This window comes from Habropoda laboriosa, unplaced genomic scaffold (genome assembly GCF_001263275.1).
Source record: "Habropoda laboriosa isolate 0110345459 unplaced genomic scaffold, ASM126327v1 scaffold567, whole genome shotgun sequence".
Classification (NCBI taxonomy): domain Eukaryota; kingdom Metazoa; phylum Arthropoda; class Insecta; order Hymenoptera; family Apidae; genus Habropoda; species Habropoda laboriosa.
The window spans coordinates 57225-69554 of record NW_017100685.1 but is presented as its reverse complement, the minus strand read 5'-3'; the positions used below and the strand labels follow the sequence as shown (position 1 = coordinate 69554).

The 12330-nt window shown below is 32.9% G+C and overlaps 4 protein-coding genes across 4 annotated transcripts; 2 read left to right on the top strand and 2 right to left on the bottom strand.

Annotated features, from left to right (window-relative positions):
- Nucleotides 1-3128: 3128 nt before the first annotated feature.
- LOC108576853 (protein PET117, mitochondrial) lies at nucleotides 3129-3830 on the top strand. Its single transcript, XM_017939916.1, has 2 exons — nucleotides 3129-3249; nucleotides 3568-3830. The coding sequence occupies exons 1-2, from the start codon at nucleotides 3158-3160 to the stop codon at nucleotides 3713-3715; spliced, it is 240 nt and encodes a 79-aa protein (XP_017795405.1). The 5' UTR covers nucleotides 3129-3157; the 3' UTR covers nucleotides 3716-3830.
- Nucleotides 3771-4437, top strand: LOC108576852 (protein lin-52 homolog). The gene is made up of 4 exons (XM_017939914.1): nucleotides 3771-3897; nucleotides 3969-4046; nucleotides 4126-4224; nucleotides 4302-4437. The coding sequence occupies exons 1-4, from the start codon at nucleotides 3867-3869 to the stop codon at nucleotides 4433-4435; spliced, it is 342 nt and encodes a 113-aa protein (XP_017795403.1). The 5' UTR covers nucleotides 3771-3866; the 3' UTR covers nucleotides 4436-4437.
- A 104-nt stretch (nucleotides 4438-4541) lies between these two features.
- Nucleotides 4542-5692, bottom strand: LOC108576850 (vitamin K-dependent protein C-like). Its single transcript, XM_017939912.1, has 6 exons — nucleotides 5539-5692; nucleotides 5357-5462; nucleotides 5135-5295; nucleotides 4957-5055; nucleotides 4728-4900; nucleotides 4542-4646 (listed from the first exon to the last, which is right to left on the bottom strand). The coding sequence occupies exons 1-6, from the start codon at nucleotides 5690-5692 to the stop codon at nucleotides 4542-4544; spliced, it is 798 nt and encodes a 265-aa protein (XP_017795401.1).
- Nucleotides 5693-7933: 2241 nt separating this feature from the next.
- Nucleotides 7934-9962, bottom strand: LOC108576848 (PI-PLC X domain-containing protein 1-like). Its single transcript, XM_017939911.1, has 6 exons — nucleotides 9866-9962; nucleotides 9471-9719; nucleotides 9150-9352; nucleotides 8869-9073; nucleotides 8522-8786; nucleotides 7934-8354 (listed from the first exon to the last, which is right to left on the bottom strand). The coding sequence occupies exons 1-6, from the start codon at nucleotides 9960-9962 to the stop codon at nucleotides 8108-8110; spliced, it is 1266 nt and encodes a 421-aa protein (XP_017795400.1). The 3' UTR covers nucleotides 7934-8107.
- Nucleotides 9963-12330: the final 2368 nt, after the last annotated feature.

The following is a 12330-nucleotide window of genomic DNA, read 5'->3' as shown; positions in this document are numbered from 1 at the left end:
AAACTAATTGCCAGGATGCCCAGAATATGTCAGGCTGTCATTAGAAGTAAGGGTGGTTTTTTTGATGTAAAGGCAATTTAAAGAAAAGCAATTATTTCTTCGTACAAAAAATAATATAAAATGTAAAATATTATTTTGACAAATAAAACTTCCTCAATTACTTTGTAGGCGTTCAGTTTTTCTTAGAAATATCCTGTTTCTCTTAATTTACGTAGTGATTCCAAACTTTTGGCCGGTAGTGTACATACGGAAAATACGACCGTTAAGAAGCGACATTAGAAACATTTTTTCAATGTTTCCACTCACTCCTTCGTAACACATGTATTGACAGAGTCTTGTAAGTTTTTCATTTTGAATTTGCGTCCGTTAATATTTCTTGTATTACCTGCAATGTTTTAACTATTTGTGTGTAATCTAATGAGAAATTTTCCCGTATAAATAAATGAATAAATAAACTACTATTTACCATTTGATAAATAATGAACGGAGACACCCATAAAACTGATACTTTCCAGGACAGCAAATCTATGGACCTTTATAAATTGTTCACAATATGTTAGAGTTCTCAGCAGTAAAACTTGTAATGAAGTATTACAAGGTCTTGTATAACATCACAATATGTATAGTTTATTTCTATGTTAGTTTTACAAAATTTCATTAAGTTTATTTAGCAAACAAGTTCCGGTTTGCTAATTGCTTATGGAAAAATACTTCATTTTTCAGTATGTAATCTAAAAATATGGTAATACAATCTACTCGACCTTTTTTGCCATCATTTTGAATGACCCATCGTGTCAGCGAATCGATGACCCACCCGTGGGTCACACTGAACGTGTTAAAACTTAACCGTCGGGCAGTTGAAAGTTCGACAATCAGACGAAAGCCGGAGCTGGGTCACTTCTGACCCGTCATAAGATTTGTTTGCTATACATCAGAGAACCAATTTTTTTCGTCTTTTTATCTACTTACGTTAAACTGCATTTCTCGGTAACTTTAAAAAGAAGAAATGATTATTATTAATTGACAGTTGAATGACCTTTAATGATACCATGCTGAAATTGCCACATTTAAAAAAATAGAGATGGTCTTAAAATCTCCTCTACGCCTCCATCTACGTAAAAAGTATTTACAGCACATTATGTCTCCCTCCATATCGTACAAGTTTTGTACATAACATTTTTCCATATTATTATAAATAACAGAAATATTCTAGATGGACAAAGAATTTTCCCCATGAACACCTTCTATACACGTAAATAATACGGGTCACAGATAACCCAACTTTGTTGGCCCGTTAAATAACTCTAAAATAGAAACAAAGTGATATCATGACTGATACCAACCATACTGACGCCAATGACTATGATTCCTTTTCAAAGAAACCTATTAGGACTTTTGAAATTTTGAAACACGAAGAAAGAAGAAATTAATATCTATGTACTTATATAGAAACTCATAAAACTACACTAGGCTCATAAGTAATGAAAACTAAACAAAGCAATAATTAACGATATGTATCTACATAATAGAGCATAATTCAAATTTGTGATATGCAAGTAGCATAACGTAAAGGACGTAGTGAAGAATTTGGTCCAGAATCTGTTCCAGGGTGAACAGAAGGACAACGTAGTCGATTCATCATGCCGTGTCCTACGGTGTTCTCGAACACGCGATATAACTTACGAGATGTGGAATACGGCGAGGCAGAGAAACGCGGCCTGTGTTCTGTAGATAAGAACGGACCCTATATCGTCGCCACTGCCACCCTTCCGCACGATCAGATTTCTTCCGGTCCCAATTACGTTTCAGATGCTTGCGTGGTCACGGGAGGATTATCGTCCCTTCTCGAGTAACAAGAGTATCAGAAAAAAAGGAATATATGCAGCCCTCGTATAGATCTTAAATCGTTTCTCATGGAAATCGATGACTTGTATCTTGAGAAATTCGAGAATTTAGGCTACGAAATGAATATGACTTTTGATACTGTGCTTCGCGTGCCTTTGAAACGATTTTTCATTCGTAGAGAGTTAATATTTAGTATAATTGTGATTAGCAATATTTATTTTGATATTATTACACTTAGTAATTCGTATTATTATTAACATAATACTATATATATTGTAATAAAAATTAATAATGTGCCTCGAATGTAATTTTATTTTTCTCAAATTCCATTTTTAAACCTACGATATACTCGATATGCTATCTCGCGGCAAGAATTAGTAGCTCTCTAGCAATCTACTTTTCCGTCGATAACATATTACCGAATTAAACTGTTCGTTTATATGTACCGGTAAAGTATATACGAATATACACTGCATAGCTAATATATGTATACATTACCGAAATGTTTTAAGTAATGTGTCAAATGCAATGATTTAAAAATGTTATCTCATACTTTTGTAAATTTCTGATGTTAAGTGAAAACATCACTGATACTACTTTAAACAAAGTATTGGCATATTAATTCGGATTAGATTCCATTATCCAGTTTAAACATTTATTAAGAGTATAAGAAACGATACTTTATATAAATAACAAAAAATACAAAGAAACAAAGTTACTTTGGAAACAGGTACCAAACGTAAAAGCATCAAAATTATAGAAATAAAACAAAAAATAAAAAATTCTCTTTTCAAAGTCCATCGGCTTTTACACTTTACCAATAAAATTTCATACAAAATAATTCTTAATATATCTATTTCTTTATATGTACTTTCAATTAGCATACAACATTAAAATGATAGTTTTACATATATACGAAAATTGTTCCCGCGTACTTTCATGGCGACTATACGGTACGTCAAACGGTACGAAAATCGAATTGCACTTAAAAGTCCATAATGACGTGTAAAACAAATAATATACCAAAAATAATAAAGAATATGCAAAAATGGATGTTTCACTCACATTTTTCTGCCTCTAAACTCGTACTTTCCCATGATTTCTTCTAATTTTTCACAAATAAACTACACTTTGTACTTTTCACAAATCGCCGTTAGTAACTCGCGAACAACTAATTCGATAACTTGCAGTACACGTTCGATATCTCGCAGTACACGTTCGATATCTCGCATGTCTACGATTATACTCTGTCGATAATAATCGCAGATACTAAAGTGCATTGATATATTTGAAAAGTTACGTCGGGGATATAATGTCATTTGCAGCGAAGACTACTTTCGCGTTATGTTGTGCAACGTCACTTGGTATAATAGTTTACGTTCATTATACTCAGGAAGAGGAAAGGTAATTTAACTTATTCTTAATGATAGGTTATGTACAAGTGCCGATGATGCAGTGTTCCTTCATCGTGTAACATGGATGAATTACAAAATATTCGAAAGGAAATTTATTTTCGGTGTTAAGACTAAAAATTTAGTTCCATTTTTTTATATAACTATTTTTTTTTCTTTCAGTATGCAAATTCAAGTGTCATTAAATCTGTAAAATACATATTTTTAATTCAAATAAAATTAATTACTTTTAAATCCATGCTACACGATACAATTGTATTTCGCGCGTTATTATTCTCGAACAGTCTATATATTTCCGTTATTCTTGCAGAAAACAGCTTCATTTAGGTGTCGAACGTGATATTCAACGTCAGGAAGCACGAAAAAGAGAAAACCTATACATATATGAACAACAACAACTGTTAGCGAAGCAATTACAACAAGCACATCAGCAAAACGAAAATCTTGAAGCTGCATAATTTGTAAATATTGTTAGATAGCCACAACAATATAGTAATTTATTGCAGCACTTGTATTCCTACATTTATGGCATTTCTTAATAATACTATTCATTCAGGATTTTTTATTGAATTTAAGTAAAGGTTAGGCAGTGTGATTCCACTGAACATAATGAGTACAGAAAAACCAACAGATCAACCAGGTGAGTGTATTTAAAATATACTTAAGCAAAATATATGATACAATGACTTTTTTTATGTTTTTTGTTTATAGATTTAATTTGTGTAGAGGAGAGTCTTATGAGTTTAGAGAAGCTTGATAGGGCATCACCAGATTTATGGCCTGAGCAAAGTGAGTATATTCTACAAAATGATATGCTTTGCGTTAAATAAAAATGACGATGTATCATATATATTAGTGATTAATGAAGTTCCAGGTGTAAATGAATTTGTGGCTCAAAATTCACCACAAACAGAGCCCTCCTCTTGGGCTGCTGGTCTAACTCCAGATGATATAAATCAGTTACATCGTAAGTTCATACTTGAAATTGAAATTTTTGAAATAATATTTTACTCCATGTAAAAAATAAAATAATTTTTATTTCAGAATTGGGAAACTTAACAATGGGTGGTTTAATTTCTGAAGTAAAAAAATTACACGATATGGCTTATCAATTAGGATTGGAAGAGGCAAAAGAAATGACCCGTGGAAAATATTTAAACATTTTCAAGCCTAAATAACAAAATCCTTGGCTGTCAAAATTATGTGCAAGATAATATTTACAATATTTTCTTTTATAATAAAATATAAAGTATTAAAACAAAGTACCAACATTTCAATAAACTGCTAACAGTTTTCTAGAATCCATCTGATGTATCTCTGTACATTGATAAAGACTGATAGGAAGTTGGTGCTTATGCTGCAGTCGGAACCATAAGACAGAATGCCTAACTGAAAGTTGTGTACATATAATTGTAGTTTTGTAAATGTATCAAAGTTTATAATAAATGTCAAATGTGATAAAATTTTTACCAAAAAATTCGTATCGCCATGTGTAAATAAAAGAGGACTTCCATTGTATCCTGAACATGGCATTTCATCTCCTATCGCACATAATTCAGCAGCCGTCCGTTGGTTATAGAAATTCATACATTCTTCACTTGGTAGAATTCTCATTTTCACAGATTGTTGATTGCAAGTTTTCACTGAAAAATTTAAGTAAATTATTTATTACGAAACATACTTTTACGTTTATTCTTACCCTTTTGACTTGCCAATTTTCCCCACCCAACAAGAGTAGAACTCACACCTACGTTCACATATTTATCTCTCGGTGGAAGGCATACAGGTTGCGCCGTTACTAAATAAAAATAAAAACCTCAAAAAATTTATCGATACATTTTGTAGACAGAAAAAAATAAAATAATTTAATTAATTACCTGTATACTTTATCGGTTCCTTCAAACGCAACATGGCTATGTTATTCGCAAAAGTATCAGCTTGATAATGAGGATGTTTTATTACATATGATATATTAATTTTCTGTATATTGCAATCAGGGTCAGTCTCGGCATTGAACTTACCAACAAGCACAGAATCCCTGTAAAAAAATAGCTGAAAATCAGTTGTAAAATTTATCAAAAAGAAATTAGAATACTTACAGTTTATAATTACTAGTCTTTGCAAGAGCGCAACTCGCGGTAGTTAATACTGTGTGTTCGCTTAAAATTGCTCCACTACAAGGATACTTCATTTCTCCTGTATCACCTAATTTCAAAAACTCTCAAAAATAATACCTATTTCAAAAACTTGGTTAATTAATAAATAATTCATTTGAACTCACTTTTAAATCCAATCCTCGCAACGTAAGGGTACTTTCCCATAGAATTAATATCATCATGAACAAAACTTTTGCCACATTCTGGAATCAAATACGATCTCGAAAGAGATCCGTTATCTTCTTGAGTGAAAAGCGGGTTCATAATGTCACTACCCATGTCACAGCACACTTTTGCTTTCGTACTTTCGTAGCCACAAATTGCTTGTCGAAATCTACATTTAATATACATATAAAACTGTCATGAAAATTCGAACAATTTTATGTCTCATATTATTTATACTATAATTTATCATAGCAACGAAATTGCACTGGTCTACCTATGAATTGGAAGTAGATTTTGATCCATTAAATTTGAAATACCGGAACAGTGTTCAATGAAGCTACACTTCTTATCATCGGGACAATTAATCGAGTTAATTGGGTACATTTCGGTCAAAAAGTTTTGCGCTTGTGCGGTTACACTGACCGTTAAAATAAAATACAAAAGTACCGATGAAAGGGACATTTTTCTTTGGTCGACTGGCATCGTTTAAAACATTGAAACACACTGATCCTGTTTGACAGATCTCATTTCGTAACAGATGATATGCCACAGATTTTATTCTATCAGTTGCCTTGGCGTTCGAACCATTATTCGTTCTTCCGGCGGATGTCTCATTGTCATGCAAAAAATAATTCGCGAATGTACACGCAGAAAATAACCGAATACTGTGTTGAAGTATATGTAGAATTTATTATTCGAAAATAATTAAGTACATTTATTCACATTTTCAGTGTGAAAAAATTCAACCGTATTCTATGTACCAAAAATAGACGTTTACAAAACGTGGCAACCTAAAGCCGTGTCTGCACTATACAGGGTGGACCACGTAAAACAGGCCACCTAATTATCTTCTCTAGCTATGGTGGTACGAGGAAGGGTGAATACGATGGAAAAAAACATTCTTTTTTATGGAAGAAATGATAAAAACTGAAAGAAAATTTTACATTTAATTTTTAATTTTAGTGTCCAAAGTCATTCTTAGGTCGTATTATTATGAATATTTACTGCAACATACAGTACAACAAAATATAGGTATATATTTATGTAAAAAAACATAGGTGACCTTAGACAAAAAAAAAAAACAGTAAAAATCGCATTTATAAAAAAAATTGTCTCCCATCTTATTCACCCTTTGTAAACATTTAAATTACGCACAAACATTTTCTCATACCACCATAGCTATACGTATAGAGAAGATAATTAAGTGGTCTATTTTACGTATCCTAAGTACACAATTATCTGAGTTATCGCTGCATTCGACTGTACAATATATACAAGGTGTTACATTTAAACGAGAACGGCCATGAACGAGATTTGAAGCTATGAAAGTAATGTTCATACGAAAGTTGTTTGATATAGAGAGGCATATTATGTGGTATAAATAATTTTTCTGCAGGTGTGGTAATGGGGGAAATGTCAAAGTCAACTTAATCTTTTTAAATGGAACCCCGAATTTTTTTATTCATAATATAGTGTCTAGTTATAGCTAAACCCTACTTGACTCTACTACTAGTGCAAATTCTCTACGATTTTATAATTTTCCATAAAACGAAATGACTTAACATGGCACTTCGTTGAATTCGTCTCAATAAACGCTATAATATTAAGAATAGAAAAATATAGCGTTCCGTTTAAAAAAAATTAACTTTGATATCTCTCCCATTACTACACCTGCAAAAAAGGATTTTGTACCATCTAATGTTCCCCTATATGCCGAACAACTTTTGCAAGGACATTTTTTTCATAGCTTCAATGTCTCGTGAGATTTTCCAACGGTCTCGTTTAAATGTAATACCCTGTATATCCGCGGTCTAATGTTTTCCGAAAGGGAGATATACGAAATTCTAAAAACCTTGGACTCTTTGCTTCAGCGATACATCTGTGCACCTATGTGAAATGTGATCCGGGAGAAACGTGTTTTTTTGGATCCTACGTCTATGAACTTCAAAGACAGAAATAAGAAGCACGATGCGTGAGATTGAATTAGACGATGATATGGAGATGAATTCAATCGAAATAGAAAAAGATTCGAGTGTTGATTGGACAGTTTTAGCGAGAATTGAAAAAAGGAAATGATACAAACTTGTTACTGACTTGTTAGTGTAATATTAAAAGGCATAACCTTGTAACAAATTATAAAAACATGTTGTACAACAAGGTTATAAAACAATTATTTTCATAACACTATTTTGTTGTGTAGTGTAAACGCAGCTTTAATCTAGTACAAAAAAATAATTTATTACAATTCTAAGGTACCAATTAAACAAAAAAAAAAAAAAATGAAATTAAATAGTGTTGTAACCTGTCGGTAAGGCGAAGCCCTGTGCGCAATCGACAGGCGATACGATGGCTTGATCGATCAACGCCGCCTAGCACGGTGGAGGCGCTTTGGGGCTCGCGTCCGATTTTCAATTGTTCAGAAGCCTGTTCTTTCTCCAACGTGCTTCTATCAGATGTAATTATTTCAAGAATATATATTAATTTAGGATACTCCATCAATATCCAGCACTGCACAATAACAAATAGTGACTAATATCGACAATGTAAATGACGGTTTTCATTGGATTCAATGGCAATTCGAACGATATCGGAGCTTCTAAGAAAATCCACCGCCACGATGTTGGCGCTGTATTGCCATATGGTACTGTACCAATTGGTTATATTTGAATTAACAGTATGAGCCATATCACGAAGGTCTCCCAGTGTATTAAAGACAATGTCCTTTAAAGTTGCTGTCAATTCCGCCATAGCTGATCTTGGCCTCACTCTGCTGCCCCTATAATGAAATAATTCAAGAAAATTAATTTTTTCTATTTCACGAGAAAAATTTGACGGAATGTTTGAAATTTTGAAAATTTATAATTCGTTATCTAGAAAATTTCACGAAATGCAATTATTTTCTGTTCATTGAAATACAATAAATATTTTACACAAATGTTCCACCTGTCGTTATTTTCAATTTTACGCAAATATTTGTACAAATCCTCGATTCTCCTCACGTTGCCCCACTGATGCGCAACACAAGGCCACATGCTAGCGTGATACTCGACGATTCGCGTGTTTTCGTAGCCGATTATTAGTCTTCTTCCGGAAGACCATATGTCATTTAGTGTAATATTCCATCCGTGATTATTTGCCAAGTAATAATCCCGAAATTCATTTTCCAAGTATGACACCAGTGCTTCATGATCCGACAGATTAGTGAATCCTATTTAATACAATAGAAAAATTCAATTAGAATTGAAAAGATTATATTTGTCGCAAATTTAGGTTGAAATGCAGGATGTTACCAACGGCAAATTCTCGAATATCCATTATCAAAATTTCTTCGGTATTATCCAAAAATTGCCTCACTTGATCAATGACAGTTTTTAACGAGACTGAACGATAAAATGGCCCGTGATTGGTCCACCATATCTCGTCGTTAGTATAACGTCCTACTCTTATGTCCAAGTATCTTACACCGTGTATTAATTGGCCAAGGATATCTAAATCCTAAGCATGCGTTAATTTTGCTGATAAAATTTCCAAGGAAAGGAAGTCCCACGATATTATGCCACGATAAATTTACCTGCGTTACGGCGAAACGCGCTAATATACTTCTTTTATTGCCTTCCTCGTCGTAGGACGCGGAATCATGAGTGCCAGGCAAAAAGATTTGGCTCATTTTTAAAGGACCCACTATATTTTTTCTCTCCTTCATCCAAGTGGGCTCTGTTTTCAGACATTCCTTTCGTTTCTCTTCATTTTCTGTACTCCATGCCACTCCGTACTCTAAAGAAGAAAATTACAAATATTTCTCAAAATTCACATTTATTTATCCCGGCTAAAAATTGCGAAAAGGAAGCTGTATGAAAGAAGAAATTAGTGAAAAATTTTCATCGTCACCTACTCAAGCACTTAGGTACATAGGACAGATTCGAGCTAGGTACGTATTCCGCCAGAATTCCAGTTTTCTGAACGCCACTCGAACTATTTGGAGTCACCGTGTATATCACAACCGGAGCTCCCGAAAGACTGTTCTCGTAAAGCGAAATTGTGTCTCCAGGTTCAATCTTCAGGTTGTTCCAATAAATTTCTATCTCTCGAATCTTTGATTCCGTAACTATCGGTGAAATCAGTATACCAATTCGTGATTGCCCTAAATCATTCATACAGAACACCTCAGGGACCATTTCACTTTAACTATACAATTACAGTTCTCTTACAATTAACTCTTGAATTAAACAATTACAATTCCCTTATAATTAACACTCTAACTATATTCACAATTCTCTTGCAACTTACAATTCTCTGAATACGAGTTGCAAACCTTGGCAGACGAGGTTCCATTAATTAACACCAGCAGAAAAACGAGCACTATGCTTGTCATGCAGTCCACCATTGTTTTTTTGCAATTCCAGGAAGCAGATAAATAATTAGCCAGTATTGTTTCCTTCGATCTAAAGCTATCATCTAAACAGGCATACAAATATACAAGGATAAATAAATATACAGGGTTACCTAAAACTGGAACTCAATTTTTATATTTTTAAATGATAGATATTCAATTTTTAAGTGGTAAACGTTCCGCTTTTAAATGATAAAGTGACTTACGGGCCACCCGGTATTTCAGTGATTTATTCGGTGTGACACTTACCTGTTAGAATTCGATTTTGAAAGTGAGTTTCTAGAATGGTTTCCCAGTGCGTGACACAATCCGTGGACAGGCGAGAACTGATTCCCAATGCGTGTGGATATCATTTAAATCTACGATCGAACAACGCTGCATCCTTTCATTACGAGAGAATTATTGACTATGCCCGACTAAAGAGAAAAAAAGGTACAATAAGGCTCGTTAGACAAAACATGCAAAGTTTCCTCTTTTCCTAAGTAAAATATCCAAAGTCCATAGTAAAAAGAGAGAGAACAATCACTGAGCGTTTCTAAATGTATCGAATCTTTTCTTCCCTTTACCAACAAGATCTGTTTAATCTGGATACCGTGATCGTGAATTATTCAGCCTCTGATTAACCAGTTCTAGTAGAAGAGAAGAAAAGAATAGAAAAGGAGGGAAAAAGATAAACAAGAACGCGTGGTTCGACATCTGACCCCTACCACTCTATGCGCAATAACGTATATACGTACAACGCGATTTTGCTACGAGTTCCTTGCTATTTTCTAATTAACGCTTTAACCGTGCTTGTTCGTACGTTTTAACTCGATATTTTTGAATAGGAAGATATTTTTTTCAGGAAACAATGAGTGCACGGTAGAAATGGTAAATAAATGGCATGGTAGAAATGAGTGTACACATTTGGATGTAAATATAATTTGTTCTTTTATTATCATTTATTGTCTAAGCATGGTTACACAGCAATGACATTTTTACTGTTCTTATGGTAACAGAAAATTGATCGAGTAACAATTACTGTTAAAGACGTCAATTTTGACCTTCGTAATAGTATTTGCTTGCAATGTTATTTCTCGACAGACGTGTACGTCAAGTGTAATTGCAAATGAAATGACCTTCCTTGCCTGGGTTACTAAACCCTTGTTTTGACTACGTTCAAACGTGACGTGGATTGCCGTTATAAACTGTTCGTGAGAGTCGTCTTAAATTTTTTCAGAACTCCAATTCCAATATTGAGAAGGCATGAATAGTAGAGCTAAAATAATATTCTTTCGTATTAAGCACCATGAGACAATTTAGTAGTAAAAAATATTTTGTATTGTTTCGTCATTGTCAGAAGGTTGGTAAGAATTGTTTATGATATTTGAGAAATTTATTAAAAATTTGAAATTATTTTGTAGAAAAATTTATATTATTTTGCAATAGAGAAAAATCTAGTACCATTTACCTGCTGTCGTACACCTTGATCACTATCAACTGTCGGTAAATGCTACGTGAATTGATATTTTAATTAAAGTTTTTATTAATTTTACATGATTCAAGGTCTCTAAATAAAATAACAATTTTTCATAACGTAAGATAAATTTTTAAATGGTTAAATTGTACTTTTTTATTAAGTTAAGTTTATGGAATTGACTTCATCGGTAGTAAGTCAAATCACCTACAACTAACCACCCATAATCGTGTTTGTTGCCGTTGCTTGCAAGTTGCTCTTTCATCGATTCCAGTGAAATATTTGAATTTGTATTAAATATTTCAATTTTTTCACAACTTTTGTTAGTATTCTTTCTTTAGTGCATCACTGATTGTGTTTCTATATAAAGATCTGAAAGTAGTGTGTTTTCTTCGTAATTTTGTGAAGTGTGTGTCACGAAGGACGAGTCTAAAAAAATGGGAACTTCAGAGAGAAACATTTACAGTAGGTAGTGCGTTAAATATTTCTCATACATGCATAAAATACTTATAAAAGCAAATATAAAGATTATTTCTGTAAAATTTAGATACAGTGTGGTTTGAAATATCGAATAAGCCCTTTAAATTCTTCAAGACCAGGATTCTTTGTTTACGTACGTTTTAATTATGTGAAGTCGACGAATGGTAAGTGAATACTTTCAAAATTACGTAAAACGTAAACGGGAGAACACAGAGGGTCTTAAGAGAATAGTAAGAATGAATTCAATAGAATATGTTAAGATTTCAACCAATGTTGGCGGTTCATTTGAATGTTGGCGGGAAATTTGAATACTATTTCTTATTACGTTTAACAGATATATAACATTCATTTGATCGAAAATGAATGATTACAAACATGTTCTATTTAAAATTGAATTTATAATACTTTTTATATAAAATTATATAA

Coding starts and splice junctions, on each gene's coding strand:
- LOC108576850 (XM_017939912.1), bottom strand. CDS start 5,692: ATGGGTAGTGACATTATGAACCCGCTTTTCACTCAAGAAGATAACGGA. Junction 5,296..5,356: donor AAGACTAGTAATTATAAACT/GTAAGTATTCTA, acceptor ATTTTTTTACAG/GGATTCTGTGCTTGTTGGTA. Junction 4,647..4,727: donor ATGGCGATACGAATTTTTTG/GTAAAAATTTTA, acceptor CACAACTTTCAG/TTAGGCATTCTGTCTTATGG.
- LOC108576848 (XM_017939911.1), bottom strand. CDS start 9,962: ATGGTGGACTGCATGACAAGCATAGTGCTCGTTTTTCTGCTGGTGTTA. Junction 9,720..9,865: donor CAACTCGTATTCAGAGAATT/GTAAGTTGCAAG, acceptor TGAATGATTTAG/GGCAATCACGAATTGGTATA. Junction 9,074..9,149: donor CGCGTTTCGCCGTAACGCAG/GTAAATTTATCG, acceptor ACGCATGCTTAG/GATTTAGATATCCTTGGCCA.
- LOC108576853 (XM_017939916.1), top strand. CDS start 3,158: ATGTCATTTGCAGCGAAGACTACTTTCGCGTTATGTTGTGCAACGTCA. Junction 3,250..3,567: donor TATACTCAGGAAGAGGAAAG/GTAATTTAACTT, acceptor TTATTCTTGCAG/AAAACAGCTTCATTTAGGTG.
- LOC108576852 (XM_017939914.1), top strand. CDS start 3,867: ATGAGTACAGAAAAACCAACAGATCAACCAG. Junction 4,047..4,125: donor AGATTTATGGCCTGAGCAAA/GTGAGTATATTC, acceptor TGATTAATGAAG/TTCCAGGTGTAAATGAATTT. Junction 4,225..4,301: donor TGATATAAATCAGTTACATC/GTAAGTTCATAC, acceptor TTTTTATTTCAG/AATTGGGAAACTTAACAATG.